General features: G+C 38.1%; 2 protein-coding genes across 9 annotated transcripts in view; one reads left to right on the forward strand and one right to left on the reverse strand.

Annotated features, from left to right (window-relative positions):
- Window positions 1–11,513, forward strand: DDX3X_2 (ATP-dependent RNA helicase ddx3x; the record flags this gene model as incomplete). 7 transcript variants are annotated; one of them, XM_051218024.1, is made up of 9 exons in its annotated part: window positions 1–160; window positions 6,815–7,077; window positions 7,116–7,557; window positions 7,593–7,846; window positions 7,880–8,024; window positions 8,056–8,200; window positions 8,242–8,459; window positions 10,032–10,270; window positions 10,973–11,513. In XM_051218024.1, the coding sequence occupies 9 exons, from the start codon at window positions 122–124 to the stop codon at window positions 11,142–11,144; spliced, it is 1,917 nt and encodes a 638-aa protein (XP_051073992.1). In that variant the 3' UTR covers window positions 11,145–11,513. The 7 variants fall into 7 exon arrangements, with proteins under 7 accessions (XP_051073992.1, XP_051073993.1, XP_051073995.1 ...); XM_051218027.1 differs by having other exon boundaries at window positions 57–160; window positions 7,116–7,846; XM_051218026.1 differs by having other exon boundaries at window positions 57–160; window positions 7,593–8,024.
- The window catches only part of MS3_00009640 (uncharacterized protein), a 25,978-nt gene continuing 15,294 nt past the window's right edge, over window positions 11,255–21,938 (reverse strand). Inside the window, exons 5-10 of one of the 2 annotated variants that reach the window (XM_051218038.1) lie at window positions 17,057–17,215; window positions 13,792–13,990; window positions 12,563–12,715; window positions 11,717–12,001; window positions 11,541–11,676; window positions 11,255–11,500 (exon numbers count right to left, since the gene is read on the reverse strand). In XM_051218038.1, the coding sequence (XP_051073999.1) occupies window positions 11,356–11,500; window positions 11,541–11,676; window positions 11,717–12,001; window positions 12,563–12,715; window positions 13,792–13,990; window positions 17,057–17,215 (1,077 nt within the window). In that variant the 3' untranslated portion in view covers window positions 11,255–11,355. The other variant, XM_051218039.1, reaches the window with a different exon arrangement.

Consider the following 21,938-nt stretch of genomic DNA (forward strand, 5'->3'; position numbering starts at 1 on the left):
TGAAGACTGAACAGTTTCGTTGGTCTATAGAGTATTGAAACATTTGGGCGGGACTTGTTTTAGTGTTCACGAGTTAGATCGCTGATTATTCTTGTTATCGCGTGTGCACTTTTGTCGTAATATGTCTTACGATTATGATGAGAATACTGTTGTAGATGAGGTAAGTAAACATTTCTAACTAAGGTATTGTTTGAAGCTGATTATATAATGCACACTGTAGGACAATGTCAACCGTTTTTTACTGTTACAATCAACTAGTAATACTGTAGGAGTGCAAATGCCTTTCCTGACATACATTATAAGCTAGGGCGTGCACATATTGGAGTTGTCTGAATCTCCTTGCTCCGCGTCTGCAGTCAGAACACTTAACATGTTTTGTTTCTCTAAGGTGAATGTTTTTGATCCTCGATCGTAAGCACTAGTTACAATACTTCCGATAATTGAGAAGAATCCATTAATGACCCTCTTGCCTATCTACTCATTCTGGCACCAGCATGTATGTTAAATTTACTCAACTTATCCTCCCGTCACTACCTAGGGTTGCATGATCCCCTTGCGAGTTTCTAGGCTGAAGTGGCATCTTTTATTTTATTAGTACTTGTTTACTGTGGTAGTTCAGGCAACTGTCTTACCTGGTTAACGTCTTGGCCACTCTGTGATAAACATGTAGTTTATTACGAGCAAAATTGTGAATTAAGTGTTAGGTGTGTGAATAGATGTTCTAAGCATACCCAAGAGAACCTTACCGAATAGTGTCATGAATATTTCCCTGGTAGTCTCTACTCCTTACTTTGAAAATATCGTCTCTAAGACCACACCATTTCGATATAATACTAATTTTATCACTTGATTTTGTTTCATGTTCGTAATTTCTAGCCAACAATACATTGACCGTGTTCATCCATCTAACTATATTAATACTTGGTTGAATTAAAAACTAAAGTAAGATGGTAACCAGGTTGTCTAGACCAAAGGTCCCAATAGTTCATGAGTGTTGTAATGATCGGAAGTTTGTCCAGCTCGTTTTTCGGATAACCGAAGTAAATAGCTATAAATAAAATAACACTTCCTAAATTTGATACTATCCCCCCTTAAACACCACGCCCTAAACATGCGTTTCCGTCGGTTTAACTTCTTGTGCTTATTTATTACTATTAGTGTCCATATATTGTCCAGTCAATCTCATCAAAATGCTTAACTACTCATTCTGAACCGCAACGTATTCCCAGCTCATACTTTGCTTCTCTCCTTTTCTAATAAACTTTTACTCTGGATTCATTACTTATATCAGCTTAGTGTTATCAGTTAACAACACATCAGTCTCAGGTGGAACTTTACTAATCCTAATTGTAATGGATTTAACGTCCTTCTGGGCGCTTAGTTTTTTCACTGTGTTTTTGGTTATTTAGAATAACTTGAGCCAACTCCGAACATAAGTGCACATTTGTTCCTATTTTGCAACTACAGTATATAATAAAGCAGGTATTATTTTCGCTAAGGAATAGTATAGATAAATACGCAGTACGATCTCGTTATGTGCTTGGTTGAATTTTCGTTTATAGATCATTACATTCTTCACAGTAGTTGACCCGTGTTTTTATTAATACCGACAAACAATCAATGGTATATGCTTCAAATAATTTATGCCAGTCTGTTAAGACAATGTTGAGAATGCTGGTTACTCTTTACTTCCCCAACCCCTTGGTGCCCTTAGGAGTACGGCTTCTATGTCATACTACGAATAATACATCTAGTTTGCATGACAATAAACAGACGTTTTATCCAGCATAACTCGAATAAGTTGCCACAGTTGGGGAACTTGATTGACTTTTCAAAATAGTCTGACACTAAGTTGTTGACTCTAACCGTCTCACTTACCTATTTTGAGAGACGAATGTTATAAATAGCTATCATAATCTGGTTCAGGTCCAAGTAAACGAATATGTAGTTAGTTACTGGGTTATATGAGCTGTGTTCGCGTCCAGATGTTACTTTACACGTCATAGATGCCGCTTTTGACAAAAACGTCAGTTCTAACTTATTAGAAAACACACAGGTCGTTTTGCAATAGCCATATCAGTTTAAGTAAGATGGTTCTTTTGGTCATCGCTTTCTTAGTTACTCTATAGAACAAAAGATTATAAACAGGAAAAAAGTCAAATGTTGTAAACCCTACCCTGGTTGTCCTGATCAAGCCCCTATTATTCGTCAGCTTTCGGAACAATACGATTACCACCGTCAAAGTATGTTTGCATTTAATTACGGCTATCTATTCTTCGTGGCAGTCCCAATCAGAGCTTATGAATAAACTGTCCCTAATTTCCTTCAGAGATACCCACCATAACACTTATTAGTTTGATTTTGTCACACTTCAAAATAAGCAAAAAAAATAATTAGGTTCGAATTACTCTCTACTTCGGTTTGTGTAGCCGATACTATCTCTAGCCCAAACATAAAAAGTGTGGTTCGAAACTATAACACAAAATTGTATTTGATGGGATATTTGCATAACTTAGTATTTTCCAGTAAAGGTACACTATACTGATGACCTTGAGTAAGCTGATCAGGGTTGGGATATCTCCTCGGATTTTGCGCAAAATTGTAAGTGTATTGAAGAATATTCTCGACCTTGTTATCTTGATATGGTGATCGAACTTGCCTTAACAGGGCTATATTGGGTTGAAATATATGCTCCTTTAGGTCCTACCGTGCCAGGCTGAACGGTTGGAAAACAGTAAGATTAAAAGCAGCAACTTAAGGTTCAAAGGTAAAATCATACTGCCGACTTTGGAGTGTTGTGATTATAGTAAGGTGTTTGCCTCGGGCAATCAGCACCTGCAGTACTGCCGCCTTACCATGATGGGAGGAAGGGGTTAGAAAAGGTTGACAGCAAGTGTCACACCTCACCTTACCCCAAGGATTTCCATTTCCGGCGGTAAGGCTTTTAGGATTGCAGAAGTAACACATCAAAACTTCTCATAAAAAGGCCATAGGCGATTGACCTCAAGTAACTATCCCTTGGGCTCGGTAATCTCACTCCCAGAATGCAAAGACCACCACTAATACAGCCTTTTCTCCAGGTTACTCAAGAAGAAATAGCCTTCCTTGATGTGGGCAACCGTGGAGTGACAACCGCTCTCATACCTTTATCAGCACTTGAGATCACCTTGCTGATTATGGAATCCCTCCCTGACCTCTTAATAATTCTATCATCCCTACGACTAACCCTTCTCATTTATTTTTATCACGCACCATCGGTGCTGATTTGAATTCGCAAAATGTTAGTCCTGGTCTCCTGAATCCACTCTGTAAACTGCATTTTGGAGCTTATAATGTTAAAACCTTGTGTCAGATAGAACAGAGTTCTTTAGCTAGGACTCTGAAATCACACTCTATCAATGCATGCTTCGTATCCGAAACACACATACAGATTCTAAGTATTGTTATTCGCTTGACCTCACTTTGTTAATATAAAGATATGGCACGATTCACCCTCCGAGTATTCGGAGACTCCACTGCTACTTCCGCAACCTCGGGTGTAGGTATAGCATTAAGTTCTAAAGCATCCGGATTCTTCAACCTAAAGGTTTAATCCACAAGGCAGTGGAATAACGTTAGGAATTGCAATCCCATGGTAGCCGGTGACCAACAATAGGTTCATACGCTATTCATTCCCTTAGGATCCCGGAATCAGGGTTTTCCATCCCCCTAAGTGGATCCTCGGTTGATAACAAAAACCTTATGGAATTATCAATGACCACTTATTGTCCGACCTAATCCATCTAGCATATAAAAAAGTCAAGTGAAAGTTAATAACACTAAGACCTAGAGGCGACATTAGTCAACAAATCCATTGGTTTATGATTTGAGCTAAATCGGTGGGGTACCGCTGCATGAACAACTATGTAAAAGGATGCTATATACTGGTTTTCCGAAGAACCAGATTCCAGTCTTTTCGCAACGCGAATATCATAGTTTTATCTAGTGCAGCTCTTCAGGTACCTAAAACTCTGGTGGACCATTTCACTTGACTCGATCATAAAATTATCAACGCCTCTCAGAGCTTACAGAATATATCGTTTAAGATAAATCTAAATATGAAAATGTAGAGTCGATGGGAAACACTATAAGTTTATATTTCAAATGTTAATATCTAGTTTTTTTGACATTTTCCCCAGTACTGGATACCACAGAATATTTGAACCACGTGGCGCCGACCAATTTTTTAATGGCATGATTTGTAGTTGGCTGTAAAGATTGGTAGCTCTGCGTGTAGATCTTTCAGGACTACTGCTGGTCCCAAGCCCAGGTAAAGTAGAAGGGTTGGGCTTAGGGTCAGCAACCTCATCCCGTAGAAAACAACTTTGCTAAAAATACACTAACCAGAATAAACGAATTAAACCATTTGAAGTCAGCCCTCTTAGTTGAAAAAAGAATTATACGCCTCATGATGAAAGCTGAGGTTCTTCGGAAGTCACGAGGCCGATGTCCCTTCTAACGCTCATAGCAAAAATCAATATAGGTACATGGAATATCCGTTCAATGTTGGAGACTAGGAGGACTCATCAAACAACTACGGAAATGAGGAAATACAACTTGACGGTTTTCGGAATCAGCGAAACCCATTGGACTCTCGCTGGACAGCGAAGGTTCTAAAAAAGAAAAGGATAGATTCAGGAAAGATGCTGCTGCACTCTGGTCACGAAGAAGAAAATGCTTTGCGCACACAAGTAGCTGCACTGCTGTTGTTCAAAGACGCACAGGATCAATAAAACATCCTTCAAAACAGATAGATCATATTTGCATCAGTAAAACATTCACAAGGTCAATGGAAGACGTAAGAACCCAGGGAGGTGCTGACATAGCTTCAGATCACCACCCGGTGGTAGCCAAGATAAAACTGAAGCCAAAGAAGCATTAGAAAATCGGGGAAACAGCATTTCAAGCGTTCAACACAGCCTTCCTACGGGATACTGACAAACTCAACGAATTTGAGATAACTCTCAACAACAGGTTCCGAGCCTTACAGGATCTACTCAATGAAGGAGAAACCACTATGAAGGACAACTGGAAGGGGATCAAAAAAGTACCATCGTAAGGGATGGATCTCGATGGAAACCCTAGACAAGGTTCAAGAGAGGAAGAATGAGAAGACAACGATGATCAACAGCCTAACAATAACAGAGAAAGTGAAGACACAAGCTGAATACACAGAAGCAAACAAGGTAGTGAAGTGGAGCATTAAAGCTGACAAACAGAAATACGTGGAAGAGCTATCGACGATAATGGGAAAAGCTGCAATAGAAGGAAATATGAAAAAACTATATGACACAACAACGAAACTGTCAGGGAAATATGGTAAACTGGAGCGACCAGTCAATGACAAAGAAGGCAAGTCAATCACTGAATTTCAGTAACAGAGGAATAGAGGGGTAGAACACATTGAGTAGCTCTTGAATGGGCCGGCTCCATTGAATCCACCGAACTTCGAAGCAGCACACAAAAACCTTCCAATATATGTCACTCTACCAACGACCAAAGAAGTCAGGATGGCCACCAGACAAATGAAGGGCGCGAACATAGTAGAACGTGAAAAGATACCAGCTGAAGCACTGAAGTCAAACGTAGAAGCAACTGAAAACATGCTCCATGTTCTATTCAGAAAGATTTGTGAGGAAGAACAAGTGCCATCAGACTGGAATGAAGGATACCTCATCTGCATACAAAAGGAGGTCTGAGCAAGTGCGAGAACTACAGAGGAATCGTACTACTGTCAATACCAGGAAAGGTTTTCAGCTAAGTGATGTTGAAAGAAATGAAATATTCAGTAGACGCCCAACTTCAAGATCAACAAACCGGGTTCCGTAACAATCGGTCGTGCACAGACCAAACGCCACACTACAGATCATCGTTGAACAATAATGTGAATGGAACTTGTCACCATACATCAACTTCCTTCATTAGAAAAAAGCATTTGACAATGTGGATAGGAAAATATTATGGAAACTTCTTCAACACTATGGAGTGGGTAGCTGAGAAAATAGTCAACATCTCACTGCAAAGTCGTGCATGAAGGACAGCTGACAAATGCATTCCAAGTAAGGACCAGAGTCAGACAAGGCTGCTTACTCTCCCCTTTCTCTTCCTTCTGGTGGTTGACTGGATTATGAAGACCACATGTGACGGGAAGCATGGAATACAATCGACAGCTTGCATGCAACTAAAAGATTCCGACTTTGCAGATCACCTAGCTCTTCTATCTCATACACACCGACGAATGCAGATGAAGACAACCAATGTAGCAGTAGCCTCTGCATCAATAGGCCTCAACATATACATGGGAAAAAGCAACATCCTCAAATACAACACGGAGAACACCGACCCAACCACATTTGATGGAAAACTCGAGGAGGTGGATAATTTCAATTATCTGGACAGCATAATCGATAAACAAGGAGGATCCTGGAGAGAAACGGAAAAGAGGAAGGCCGAAGAGCACACTGCACCGAGAATTAGAAGCAGACATCAAATGGATGAATAGCAACTGTAAAGGACTACTCAGAACAGAGTTGGACGGAGAATGCTGATGGGTGACCTTCCACGAGGAGTAACAGGCGTAAGTATGAAAATTGATAATCATTATAAAATTTTAATCGCTCTTAATAAGTGTGCAGTTCATTTGAGGTTAAGTCAATAACCTGAGAAAACAAATCAGTTTCTGTTAGTTCGTTTACCTATGCAGTTTTTAATAGGTTCTCTTACTATGACAGTTATGCGTTTAAACAGTGGATTTTATATACTAATTTTATTGCAGTTTTCGTCTATGGCTATCCATTCAAATGGTCCAGATGGTGGTGGAGCCAAACTTTATGTGCCTCCTCATTTGCGAAATCGTGGAACTTCAGATGGTCTCGCAGACTCTGTAAATGATTTTAGTCAATTTAGTCGCCCTTCCCGTGGTATTGGTGGTGATAACTTTCGTGGACGTCCTTTTCGTGGTTCGTATAGTAACAGGGGATCAAAAGTTGGGAACGAAAGGCAGCAATCTGACTCACGGTGGTCAAGCTTCAACGTGAAGTATGTCAATATTTTTCTTCTACTGTGATTGTTTGTAGTACTCAGTCACGGGGTGGTCATTCTACTTTGGGGTCAAATGTTCCCAGACGCAGTTGGAATGCACCCACTGAAGACTGGACTCAACAGTTGCCACGAAACGAGCGTACAGAACAAGAGCTTTTCAAGAAAGTGAGCGCAGGCATAAACTTTAACCAATACGACAACATTCCTGTAAATGCAACGGGGCCAAACTTTAACGACAGTGCATCAACTATATCTTCGTTTACCGAACTTTCACTTCATAAAATTGTACGTGACAACGTTGAACTGGCCAACTATGAGCGTCCTACACCAGTACAAAAGCATGCTATACCAATAATTGCATCAGGTCGGGACCTAATGGCATGTGCACAAACTGGTTCAGGAAAAACTGCTGCATTCCTTATTCCAATCCTAAACAACATGATTAAGCAAGGTCCCGGTGATTCTATATGCGCCACTGTAAGTTTGTTACGCTTGACAAGTTATTTAAGTAGATAAACAACAACCGAAGAAAACAGTTCCCTGTAGCTCTTATACTGGCTCCAACTCGCGAATTAGCATCGCAGATTTTTGATGATGCCCGAAAGTTTTCCTATAGATCTCTTATCAGACCATGTGTTCTTTACGGTGGTGCTGATATGAGAACGCAGTTGATGGAGTTGTCCGAAGGCTGTAATCTGTTAGTTGCCACTCCAGGTCGACTAAGTGATGTTTTAGAACGGGGTCGAGTCGGCTTAGACCATTGTCGGTGAGTTTCAAAGTAATGCGTAATTTCCCATAGGTTCCTTGTTCTTGACGAAGCTGATCGTATGTTAGACATGGGGTTCGAACCACAGATTCGTCGTATTGTGGAGCAAGATGCTTTCCCACCTTCCGGCGAGAGACAGACGCTTATGTTCTCGGCAACTTTCCCTAATGAGATTCAGGTACTTACAACTTCTTATTGTGTTTCTTTAGATTTTAGCCAAAGATTTCTTAAGCAATTATATATTTTTGACCGTTGGACGTGTTGGGAGTACGAGTGAAAATATCACGCAAACGATACTTTGGGTTGAGGAGAATGCTAAACGAGATACTCTAATCGATTTGCTTGCTCACTCAGGTTTTACAAATAATAATTTCTTTACATGTTTAATTATCCAGAAGCAGGTACACTAACATTAGTTTTTGTTGAAACAAGACGGGGTGCAAACGCTCTTGAAAACTATTTATACTCACAGAAGTTTCAAGTTGCCAGTATACATGGAGATCGTACTCAGGAGGATCGAGAATTAGCGTTGTCTTGTTTTCGTTCGGGAAGAACACCAGTGCTCGTTGCAACAGCTGTTGCAGCTCGTGGTTTGGATATTCCAAATGTCAAGGTAAGTTCCTACCTAACTCGCTTTGATAATCCTATGCATTCGTTTTTTGTTTTTACATTGTTTAAACGTATTCCCCTTATTTGTTGAATGCTGCACTTGTCATCATATACTACATATTTAACTCATTCACTATGCATTCCAATAAGTTGTGTACCAACTTTACTTAAAGAACGTTCGCCATATCAGTTCATTCTTGATAGAAGTTCGATAAAACTATAACCTTTCCGATATCGTACGATTTAAGTGAGGGTTTTATTTGCAAAAAAAATTCTCACATTTCAGTGAATCCAATCATTACATTTATATTTAAGATATAAATCTTGTAAACTCATACAGTTTACTGATTCATTTACTTTAGTTGTGCGGAAAATATATCTGCACATTCGAAGTATAAAGATGCTTACGAATTATGATTTATTAACTTGAATTATGGAAGGCCAGTTCATTTAGGCGAACCCGCAATATAACAGTATAAGAAGTAAAGAAGCCGAAAATCCGGCACATCTATTCTACTAGTATGTATTTGTACCTATTTCCACACAGGACCAATAGATCATAAATCTTGATAGGGTACCACGACTCTGAAGCATTTTAAGACAAAGCAGTGTGAGACAATATCACATTCATTTGCGACCACACATACTTGACATAAAAACAAACTTTGCTCACTCAAAATCCAATATAATCACGTTAAAAACTGAAATGATTAAGTACTTTCGGCTTTCACATGTCCTCTACTCGTGCGGAGTTTAGTTATACAACTCAGTCTATTAAACATTTGGACTTAATTTAGACACACACTTGGAATATATTCCATGTGACTCAAACGTGCGAAAGTTAGGCAAACATCATGCAAAAATCCTGTTGGCAACCACACTATCGGCACTGATAGGCCATTTGTTTGCTTGACTTTGAAACGCATTGGTGTGGGAGATAGTGATAATACCAAGTTACTCAGACCGATATGAGTGAATCGTGGTTCAAACCTGCCACTTGTTAGCGAAAAGTCAGTCGCCTTAACGACCAATGAAACTTCTAAATTCTGTTGTCAACTTATTCGCCTATGCTACTCTTAGTCGAACTAGCTTATCCGCAACTGAAATGATGAATATCTCGTTTGAGGGTAAACTGTAGTGAAGGTACAAATTGACAATTGCATGCGTGTAAAGTGCAGTTGTCGCACCTGTCCAACTATCAGTTATTTCAGTATACTACGCCGTGGTCGGTTTTGATCCCATCATCTGTAATCTCTAACTGTTGATTTACACCACTTCCAAGTCTACATTTCTCTAGACCAACTCGAACGAAAAACAGTTACTCGAGAGTATGTCGTTATTTAACTATTGTTATTCCACCGGTCCAACCACATCTAAGTTATGTTAGTGTGTGCTTCAGAACATCTAATAGTTTCATTCTCAATAGGTATGGCTTGTTGCCCACTAAGAATGGACTCAGTCTATGTGTATTACCTCATCCTTTTGGCTTTCCGAGTTTCATAAATAACGCGTAAAATCCTACGTCTCTTTGGCATGTAAATTTAAATCCTCATTGTTTATTACATTTACAATACAGCACGTTATCAATTACGATCTTCCGTCAGATATTGAAGAGTACGTACATCGCATCGGCCGAACTGGTCGTGTTGGAAATCTTGGACTGGCTACTTCTTTTTTCAATGACAAAAACCGCAACTTGGCCCGTGGTCTAGTTGAGTTGCTTGAAGAAGCTAATCAGGATATCCCGCCTTGGTTGAAAGCAATTACAGGAGACGCAAGGCCTACAAGTTTCCAACGTCCAAGAAACAATCGTCGGTAATTTTACAACTCATCTCTGATTTCTTACATTGCACAAGTTGTCATGACTACTGGGCCGTCTAGATCATCTCATTAGGAAGTTAGGGTGAAGCATTCCGAAAATTCTGTTCCGTAACAATACTACGTAGTGATTTAAAATATGGAGACGACTCAGTTTCATTTATCTTAAGGTTTAAGGACGTTGCTTGGACACTATGTTTCGTAAGTCCATAAAAATAGTTACTTTCAGACTTGGCTTTACAATTATACTTTTGAGTGTTAAAAAAGATAACGCCATAGGAAGTGGCAAAGTATCTGATTGACTTTGTTAAACCTGACAGACGGTAAATGCATCAACTGGCAAACCACAGATAAGCTATCTTGATATCACTAAAATATGATTTTCAGCCGACTGTCCAATAATGAGTGAATTGTAACTAACCCAGTTGGTAATCTGCGCATTATTCCACAACGATGCTGCTAGCTTCAAGATCAACACAGGCTAATCTAATCACAATAAAATTTGTTTGTCTACCAAGTTGTTTGAGTGGGTGTGCTAAATAAAATATATTTGACTCATGTTGAACCATTTAACTTGTAGTTTTGGAATGTACACTGATCCGTTTTCCATCCTTTGAATTAGGAGTGGTCATTTTGTCATAAGTCATTACTGTTGGGTCTTTTGTTATATTGCTGAATATAATTAAACTTTTATTTCAGTGGCGGTTTTGGTGCTCGTGATTATCGACAAACTCCCTCACGTGGTGCTAATAATTCTAATCGTCCTACTGGCCCAACGTCTAGAGACTATGGATTGCTTCGCGACAGTAGCTATTACGATTCACAACCATGCTCGGTGTCGCAGAGTTCTCCAGACTGGTGGGGCAATTAGCAGTCATAATTAACTACCATGAACAATACACTTTTTGATCCTGTCGTTTTTTATAATTTAAATCATTTTCGACAATTTTTACATCAGCGGAAACTTGCTTTCATAATTTACTTTGGAATTCACTCCACCAAATAGGTGCAGTTGTTGTCCCTTCCCAAATTTAGTTTTGATTACCAATTCAGTATGTGCATCCATGTGGGCATAATAGCGGTTATTCTCCATAGATATCATTTGTGAATTGCCGCTGTTCTTTCCAAAACCTGCATTTATTTTTGTCAAGGTGTGATTTTCCCAGTGAATTAAGATGAGTTGGACCGCTTTTTGGTATTTGGAAAAAGCTTGTATTGAATAAAAAACTAGATTTAAAAATATGGATTTTTATTTGTATATAACTACTTGGGGTATCGCGCTACAAACGTAGGTACTGAGAACTTTCCTAAACATCCTTTATAGGTCATGCATCTGATTTTTCCAAAAACGGGCCTTTCCGCCCAACCTTGATCATGCACACCGCATATGGACCACATAACACCTGGAACACAGAATATAACAACAAACTATTCAAGTCTTACCAACAAACCCATTCGGGTCGGAACCGTCCAGTGCATAACGGTCGTTGAGATAAAGTGCCAACTTGAGAGCGGCCGACGGACCGGATCCATGCCACTCCAATATTTTCTTAGCCCAGTACATACGTAGAAACCCATGAAGTTTGCCTGACCGTACTAGCTGACGCTGTGCTGCATTCCATAGATCGTCTTTAGTTTCAGCTGCAATCATGATTTCTTCGCTATATGAAGGGTTGCGCTTGTCATGAGCATGTTGCGCGAGAGTGTCTTGAGCCCACTTCCACGCTCCTAGTAATAAAAAAGCCGTTTGGTCATTTAGTGCTTGTTAAGTACAGTTGCACCATATACTTGACTGGATATAGGGCATTTAGTCTGCTTTAGAAATTAAAAGTGTTTTTGCGTTAAATCTGCTTTGTCCTTGTTGACACAGTCTTAGTCAAAATACCAATCCTCCCAACCCACCTTATACTATCATTGGTCACGTGTAACAATCATATAGCGATGGGGGAAAATTGCTGTGTCATATACTGATTTTGCTTACCAAACAGATGCATCATATGCTAATGTATGTAATGACTGTAAGCAGTAATAGTTATGAAATTTGCATCTAGAAAGCTACGTGGTCTACCTGAGTTTTTCTCAAGAGTCAAACAGATTGTGAGCATTGCTCCCCAGTTTCTTTCAGATCAACTAAAGATTAAGTATACACTTCAAGACACTAGGTTTTTTAGCACGAATACACTAGCGTTTCTTATTTTACTGTGCAAGCAGGCACGTGGTTAAGGGTTTTTGATTGTCAGCATGGCTGGAAATAATATTTATTTTGACAGCCGTACTGATTACACTCACCTTCAATTGAATCATATTTCGGGTTGTAATAACAGAAATTATCCGAGAGTTCCCTTCGAATAAAGGCTTCCTCCACGAAGGCATCTACGGAATCCTTGTACTTATGGCGCCAAAGTTTTACCTCCATGATCGCTCGTTGTGGTGCAATTTGACCTGATTTAACAAAGTATAGAAATATAGTTAGCAACAGACTTTCCAAATACGCTTGCAATCAGCTGAAAAAATGTGGTCAGGGAATCTACGGCTTCTGCAAACCTGTATTACAAGCAAACAGAGTGATGCCCTTCCCTAAAGTAAAGAGCAGTTAAAGAAATACTGAGCTTCAATCACGAAGATTCAAGTGCCATAATTTCACATCATATACAAACGGGATGCGGTTTTAAGAAAAAAGGTAGCTTGGCGAGACTCATGAACGAACCAATCAGATTTACAATAACAGATCTTGGATGTTAGAGCGCAATTCATTCACTCATTGGGCTAAATACTATTTCGGTATTATAGTTGATGCAAATTTGTGGTGAAAATCCTAAGCATAATTCCTAACCCAAACCATGAACTGTAAATCATAATTTTAGCGTTGCTCAAAGGTTGTCCATAAATTATAGTCTCACCAGTTGCCTACTTGTATGGTTTACGTCAAAGGTGCAGCGGATGCTCGTAAGGACAATCCGTCCATTGAGATGCGATTTACTGTCAAGTTTTTAACAGAAAATTTTAATTCACCTTATATACTAGTCCTAAAATGTGCAGGTTAATAAAATTAGTTGAGTATGAAAACACGAAGTCTCCAAATGGTTACAGTATTCTGAATAGCGGAGCCAAAGGCCTGATTTTGAAAATTCATTTCCATAAATATTTCTGAATAATTGAATCATTGTACCATCTAGGAAGTTAGTGATGTCTATCATCAAGTTATTCGACACTAACTAAAATAGTTTATCCACTTCTGAGAAACTGCTTCACGAAACGTAGCCCAGCCTAAGTAAAAACAAAACACATATCCATTTAATCTGAAAGCCTAAAGATATCGATAAAACTGAAATCATTGGTAGAAGAGTCCGCGTAACTATCTAAAGTGTGTACTTCCAACAGTACGTAACTTCTGTGGTGGTGAAGTATGCTAAGTGTGTGTCTTCGACGAACATCATCTTGGTGAGTCAAAATTGCACTGAAATACAATGGCGCATATTCATCATAATAGGAATTGTGACAAATCAAATAACAATTACCATAATGAAACCATGGTGACAAGTCGCTCAAACAATTTTTCGTGGGGTCGTTACGGCAATCAGCGTATTTAGACAGTTTTTCATAGATAAACGTGTGTAACGTTGTAAGACCTCCACTAGTTCCTGGGATTGCCCAATCAATTGGTTTAACTGATGAATCGACCGAAAATTTTGATGTCCAATAATTCCAATCTATTGGCTGTATAGGAAAGGGCAGATTACACATGAAAATGAAATAATTTCGAAGCAAAATCTTAGATATCTCAAAAATGATTATAGACAGTACTTTGAATTCTGATTAAAGCTTGCACACATTAGGATGATTTGCTGTCATCTTCAAAAACCATAAAAACCAACATCATTCATGATCTATATGTACTGGGCTTCTCTTTTTCACGTTCTTTGTTTTAAGAAGTGGCAACCACCTTTGGTGATACATGTTGCAGTAACAGATACAAAAAATACTCCGCCTGTAGCTCTTCTGGAGTTACTGGCGGTCCCAAGCCCGGGTAAAGGAGGAGGGTTGGGCATGGGGTTAGCGACCCCATCCCGTAGAAAACTAACTCGCTAAAAAAACGCTTACCAGAAAAAATAATTCAAACCATTTAAACTCTGCCCTTCATTTACAAGAACTATGACGCCTCATGATGAAAGCCGAGTTCCTTCGGAAGCCACGAGGCCGATGCCCCTTCTAACAACCAGAGCAACAATTTTAATAGGTACATGGAACGTACGGACAATGTAAGAGACCGGGAAGGCTAGTCAAATAGTAACGGAAATGAGGATATACAACTTGGCAGTACTGGGAATCAGCGGAACCCATGTCAATCCACCAAACGACGGAAGAAATCAGGATGCCCATCAGACAAATCAAGAGCGGGAAAGCAGCAGGACACGACAACATACCACCTGAAGCACTGAGGTCAGACATCGAAGCAACCACAAGCATGCTTTATCTTCTATTCAAAAAGATTTGGGAGGAGGAACAAGTGCCGATGGACTGGAAAGAAGGACACCTCGTCAAGATTCCAAAGAAAGGAGATCTGAGCAAATGTGAAAACTACAGAGTCATTACACTACTGTCGGTACCAGGGAAAGTCTTTAACAGAGTGTTGCTGAACCGGATGAAAGACGCATAGACGCCCAACTTCGAGATCAACAAGCTGGATTCTGTAAGGATCAGTCGTGCACAGACCAAACTGCGACACTACGGATCATCGTCGAACAATCAGTTGAGTGGAACTCATCACTGTACATCAACTTCATTGATTATGAAAAAGCATTTGACAGTGTAGATAGGAGGACTTCATAGAAACTTTTTCGACACTATGGAGTTCATGAGAAGATTGTCAACATTATCCGGAACTCATACGACGGACTACAGTGCAAGGTTGGGCATGGAGGACATCTGACAGACATATTCCAAGTAAGGACCCGAGTCAGACAAGGCTGTCTACTCTTCCCCTTCCTCTTTCTTCTGGTGGTCGACTGGATTATGAAGACCTCGACATCTGAGGGAAAACGCGGAATACAATGGACAGCTCAGAATCGATTAGACGATTTGGACTTCGCAGATGACCTAGCCCTCCTATCGCAGCAGTTTCTGCATCAGTAGGTCTCAAAATACACAAAGGGAAAACCAAGGTCCTCAAATACAACACGGAGAACAGCAATCCAATCACTCTTGATGGCGAAACTCTGGAAGATGTGGAATCTTTCACGTACCTGGGAAGCATCATAAATAATGATAATCGAATGCAGACGTAAAGGCGAGGATTGGCAAAGCAAGGGCCGTATTCCTCCATTTGAAGAACATATGGAACTCAAAACAACTTTCAACCAATATCAAAGTGAGAATCTTCAATACCAACGTCAAGACTGTTCTAGTGTACGGAGCTGGAACTTGGAGAACTACAACAACCACCAATCAAGAAGGTACAAGTATCTATAAATAGCTGTCTACGCAAGATACTCAACATCCATTGGCCGGATACCATCAGCAACAGCCTTTTGTGGGAGAGAACAAACCAACTTCCAGCTGAAGAAGAAATTAGGAAAAGACGATGGAAATGGATAGGACATACATTGCGCAAATCATCAAACTGCATCACGAGACAAGCCCTAACTTGGAATCCTGAAGGGAAGCGGAAAAGAGGAAGGCCAAAGAACACGTTACGTCAGGAAATAGGAGCAGATATGGAAAGGATTGCCCAGGACAGGGTTGGTCGGAGAATGCTAGTGAGCGGCCTATGCTCCTTCATGAGGAGTAAGAGGTGTAAGTAAGTAAGTAATTTAGTTTAACTGAAGGAGGCAATATACATTGCCTTTTTCCTGTTCGTGAGAAGAACTGAAATATACAGAAAATAGGCTTTTTACTCTGTGGATACCCATAAAATTATCACTTAAACTAGTGTCTACAGGTTGCAATTTGACTGTCTTTCGTAAACATAGTGGATAATTTAAGTTGGATCTTTTTGATGTCAAGGAAAAAAAGCACTACGTGTATTGTAATTTACAGACAAGATGTTATTTGAAATTACTGTTTTCCTATAGACAAGTAATCTCTGGTCTAATGAACATAATAGTAAGTTACAAAACTGGATAACCGGTTTTCCTTTTAATAAAATTCATCACGGTAATTTCAGAACGATTTACTTTACTACGAAAGATTGTCTAGCTTAGTGCAGAACAATATTTCTAAAGAAATATTGAACAATGTGTGTCTTTACCTACAAATCTCTGCAAAAACTACTTTTGAAGCAACCGAGGTTGAGAAGATATTGGAATATTCAAGAGATTCGTATCAAATTTAAACCGTTAGGTTAAGACACATTGACCAATTTATAGCATATACTCTATCATGATTTTCATATTGGTTAAGACTGGAAACAATTATTATTATTACTTTACATTGTTCTGCTAAATGTGACGGGTAATTTGTAGCTAGTGTACATCACATGAAAAACTATGACTGTATGTACTTGATAATCATGTTTCATTCAATCCACGTTGATGTAATGAAATAGTAGTCTTTATTTTAAAATGTGTTTTGTTATACAGTAGACAATCAATTCACTTAGTCATTAAGATTTCTATATTTTATCATATCAAGTATAAGTGAACACTTGGATTCCTTAATTATGTGATTAGCATTTGATAAATAGATATAATGTTTCATTTGAGTTTGATATCAAGTTTTTATTACATTTTCATCAGAAAATGAGGTAAACAACTGAATAAGTAAAAATAATACTTAGATACTTACTGATAAGCTTGATTGATGACAATAGGGATGTTTAGTCAATGGTGGAAACTCGGTCATTAAGTTATTTGCTTTTTGATGTAATTTAGGTCTAATTGTACGAGCCGCATATTCTAAGTGATCTGATGCATGCCAAACAGGAACAACATTATGTGCATCAACCTTATAGAAAAAAACACGACAAGGTTTCAGAAAAAAAGCATCAAAATGAATTATTACGTGACAGCATCAAAAACTAATTATATATATACTACCCATAGTGAGTGTAGAACGACGGTTCTGCCAGTCTTGTAAAAATACTTTGAACTTAGAAGGTGCAAAGCACATAACATACCTACGGACACTATTTGCCAACTGATTAAGTGTGGATTGCGTGGCTTGGGTATTATCGCACAATAAGACAATATCATCCGCATACTCAAGGTCGAGAAGTCTTTCTCCATACAACGGATCCACACCGCCACTATTTACATCCATCAGAGCTGTTTTCAGAACATCGTCGATAGAAAAGTTGAAGAGGAATGGTGAGATTGCGTAACCCTCTCTAACCTCACTGCTTCAATGGAACAATGCAGAGAGGTGGTTGTATACCCTCACTCTACCTGAGGTGTTTGTATATAGGGCCTTTAGGATGTTAATGAACTTCTCAGGCACACCCTTCTTCAGTAGACAATCCCAGAGAACAGTCCTATCCAACAAATAGAAAGTAGCCCTGATGTCAAGAAACACTACGATTTTTGGCCTATGATAAGTACGACGGTGTTCTAACATTCGGCGAGATTCTTTCAATTGATAAGGGCAATCTTTTTTCAAGATATAAGTTTAAGAGCCCAAATTTCAAATGCTCAACTCTAAAAAAGTATACAATCGGTTAATGAATCAGAAAAGCAACATCTTATAAAAAAAACTTGATTCGATATACATTTCAATTAACTGTGAACAAGATCATGTTCATAATAGGAATAAACAATCCTATGGAGTGAAACAAACTTATTTTAAAACTGTTAATACGCGCAAAAACTATTGGAAAATACTCCTTGGTGTACAAAAGCTAGACGATGTGAATAGATACATTTTAAAAACCGAATGGTCACCGATAAAAATCAAGTAAAAGTAAATATAATAATGAAACATAAAAGAAAAATTACAGAATGAATAGGAATAGTAAGGATATGCATTAAAAGAAAAAAACAGATACATGGAAGTACAATGTTTAAGGGTGGTAATATTATAACAGCATAGGTTGGTTGGTTAAGAGTTGACTCCAAACAACCAAGCATATGCCGAAACAGTATTGTTCAAGTATTCATTCACTTCCTTATTTTGTATAGGCGTTATATTTCCTTAAGGCACGAAAATATTACTGGAAACTTGGTATTGGTAATGGTACCGAGGTTCTCTTAAATCCCCAACAAAGATAAATAATTTGTAAGTGTTTGCATCTTCCCGTTGATATCAAGGACTGGAATTGATTAGTCATATTTGGCATATGCGCATAATACTAGATATTCACAAGTATTCTAGTAGGTAGCAGTGAGATCTAGGATGCTCACTTCGTCCGATCTGAGATCAGTCGATTGATTGTCCCTACAATATCGAGGCGATCCATTCAGGGTGCATATATGTCGAGTAACTGATCACAGTCCTTAATATTAACGGGAAGATGCAAACACCCACATGTTCATTTCATCCCCGTTGCACAGGCTATTCGCTATCTGGACTCAGGAACACAGTAGATGAAGCGCCCGGCAGTTGAAACGAAAAGTACTAGATTCGATTGCTATACACGACAAAATCTGCATCATGAATCCTACTGTTAGATACCATCCAAATTTACTAATAGACAAATTATGATATAAGTTAAACCATTCTATTGGTGTTTGACAAAGATGCTTAATAATTTCTTTGAACGCAAATTAATGAACAGTTGGTGCGAAATCCGATAACTTTGATCTGCTGGAGAAAAACATCCAACTAACTATTCTGTTCAACTCACTGAAACTGTAATACGCGAACATTTTCAACTGTCCATATCAATAATGGCCAAGTAATGATACTATATCAACACACTTTGTCAACACGACAAATTAAGAGCATTTTAGACATTTCTAAATATTGAAATCACGAACCAACGTAAGTTAGACAATCATTAAAAACCTGTAATCACTGGACGACTGTTTCGTTCTAGCACGGGACTTTTTAGCATTGTGCATCCAGGACTGTCACTAAATAATGAAAGATGGTGACGCAAGATCGTGAATTGTTTGAAGTTAGACCTGTACACCATTGGATCTCGATTCCGTGGTTAAGGGTTTAAGCACTCGCACAAGAGACCAGAAGTCTTTGGTTTGATTCTCAATGACGGCTTCCTGGATGCACAATACTGAAAATTCCCGTACTGGGACGAAACACACGTTCAGTGACTCCAGGTTTTTATTGATAGTCTGACTTAGATCGGTTAGTGATTTCAAGAAAATTCTACAATCTCAAACTGATAATACCCATACATGTTGTCGAACATAGTAATCTTACTGTGTGAGAATATGACATCTCAACATTTTGTATCTACGTGGAAGTAAACACATTAAAGGCCTGAAAATACGACAAACTAACGTTACATTGAAAAAAACACAGACTTTTACTATGCTTACTTTGTACCATTATTCCAATTAGGTTACATGAAATGATCTTTTATAAGGACGGAATTTATCGCTTCGATTATTACTTCACTTAACAAGAATGTAGAATGTATATATGGAAGAATATGGACGATAAATATTCGTGAACTTCCTACTAACAATCAATGGAATTACAATTGTACATGTTTATTATATACTCTTTGCAACAGTATGACATTAAACAACTCCACAAATCATATAGAAATAAAGAAAGGACCAAATACTTATTTACTCCAAATCATTGTTGAAAAAGAAAATAAACCTGTTTTAATAGCTTTTTGAATCAAGTGAACTAGAGGAAAAGTATTGTAGTTAAATACTTTTGAATAGGATTTATTGAGTCTATTTTGTTTTAATTGGAATTGGCAGGAATTCATGAATGCCATCAAAAACATTATGTATAATATTTATCAAATAGAGGCTACTAATGAAAATTTTTGTATTATTGTGACAATATTATTTTCAATTTACTCATATATCAATTTGTTTAGCTATTGGATTAAATGTTGCATAAAAGTGTGTGGAAAATTCTGTCATATTTTTCTTTTATAAAATATAAATGATAAACTGACACTTAATGAAATGAAGTGACTAACAAAAAAATATTGGTAAATTGCTTAATTTAAGCGGTGAAGAATTCATTCATCGGTTTAGTGTATGTAGTAGTGAACAAATGTCACATTATTATTCAGTGGATAGGTCTAGAGGATTTAAATAGAGGGAATACACTTTAAGTGTTGTATGATTATAATGATAATAAGGAGCTAATAGGATCCTTTAGACTACGACTGTAAAAATGTGATTCCCAGTCAGAGCTGTTATCTAAACATGGAGGTAATGTGTAGATTCAATTTGCCGTATTTTATATCAGTCAGCGATAAAGGAAAGTAAGAACATGAGAGCATGAAATGCATCAACTGAAACGGTAGACAAAGACAGATAGTGGCTAGCAGTGGAATCCAAGATGTGCGTTTCGTCGTATTTGGGACTCGTCATCTGGATGTACCTGCATCCGAGAGTTGATGTTCACTCAGGGACTCGAAGATACAAACAAACAATACCAAGTGAATGCGACAGTAGACGTCTAATTGATATGTGGTTGATGATAATGATTGGTTGTTTGCTTTGTCAGACTAGTAGATAGTCTGACAGGTGTTAGATAAGTTGTATGTTCTCCCACGCTTATTATTGTTGGGATTTTTGTCGGTTTTCGATGTGGAAATATACTTACGTCCTAGTCAGGCTATTCACATGTTCTTGATCTGAGTTGTGTTGATGTCCTGTAGGATACACACTGGAAGGGTATTTAGTGTAGATATTCGTCTAAGGCAAATTAGCGTTTCATTCGTGTAGACGAGGAAAACCGAACGTTCTAACACTAATAATGAGATACAATTTTAAGAAAAACTAATGAAATTGAAAAGTAAAAATTAAGAATGATAGAGAAGGGACGAAACTGTTCCACTGCTACCTACTTCGTACCAAGTCACTTAATCCCTTCAATCAAAGACTTCTAATACGACACAGACAACGGTCAGAAAGTCTATATATTCCGAAATGACTTAGATTGGGAATCGATGAAATATACTTGTGTCATGCCTTGATCTATCTACTCATAGCTTAAGTTCAAGTTACTCTTTGTTATCCAGTATTGTACGTCATGGTAGATAGCAACTAGACAGAACAAGTGATATTTATATGAAGTGTATTAAAAACTGTGTCAATTCCAAATCATCAACTAACAAAAGCTTAAACAATATGAGTATTTAGTATTCAAAGGAGCATATGATCTTCAGATATCATTATTGATATAGATTAAATAATTCTAAACAATTACAATCTTCCATTAGGCAATCAATATGCGCAAATATATGCATGCATAACACATGACCTAGTTGAGCATATAAATACAAGAACATTTTTTAATGAGTGGTTCTATGATAAATATTGCGGTAATCAATAAAATTGGTAAACATTTCCTGAACACTCCCAATTCACTTTGAAACTATGTGTTAAAGATATTTCATCGCTACTCAATAAATACACTTGTAGAATAGTAGATTATCTGTATATTGTAAATTAGATGCAATCAAATGTTAGTAAAATTATAAAACTGGTAAAATATATACGAACAGTTGTAAGACGCGTTTGACTTGAAACTACTGAATGTTAAGTCTCAAATTCACTTTACCTACCTTAATTTGGGC

The sequence above is a fragment of the Schistosoma haematobium genome, chromosome 1 (assembly GCF_000699445.3).
Source record: "Schistosoma haematobium chromosome 1, whole genome shotgun sequence".
Lineage (NCBI taxonomy): Eukaryota > Metazoa > Platyhelminthes > Trematoda > Strigeidida > Schistosomatidae > Schistosoma > Schistosoma haematobium.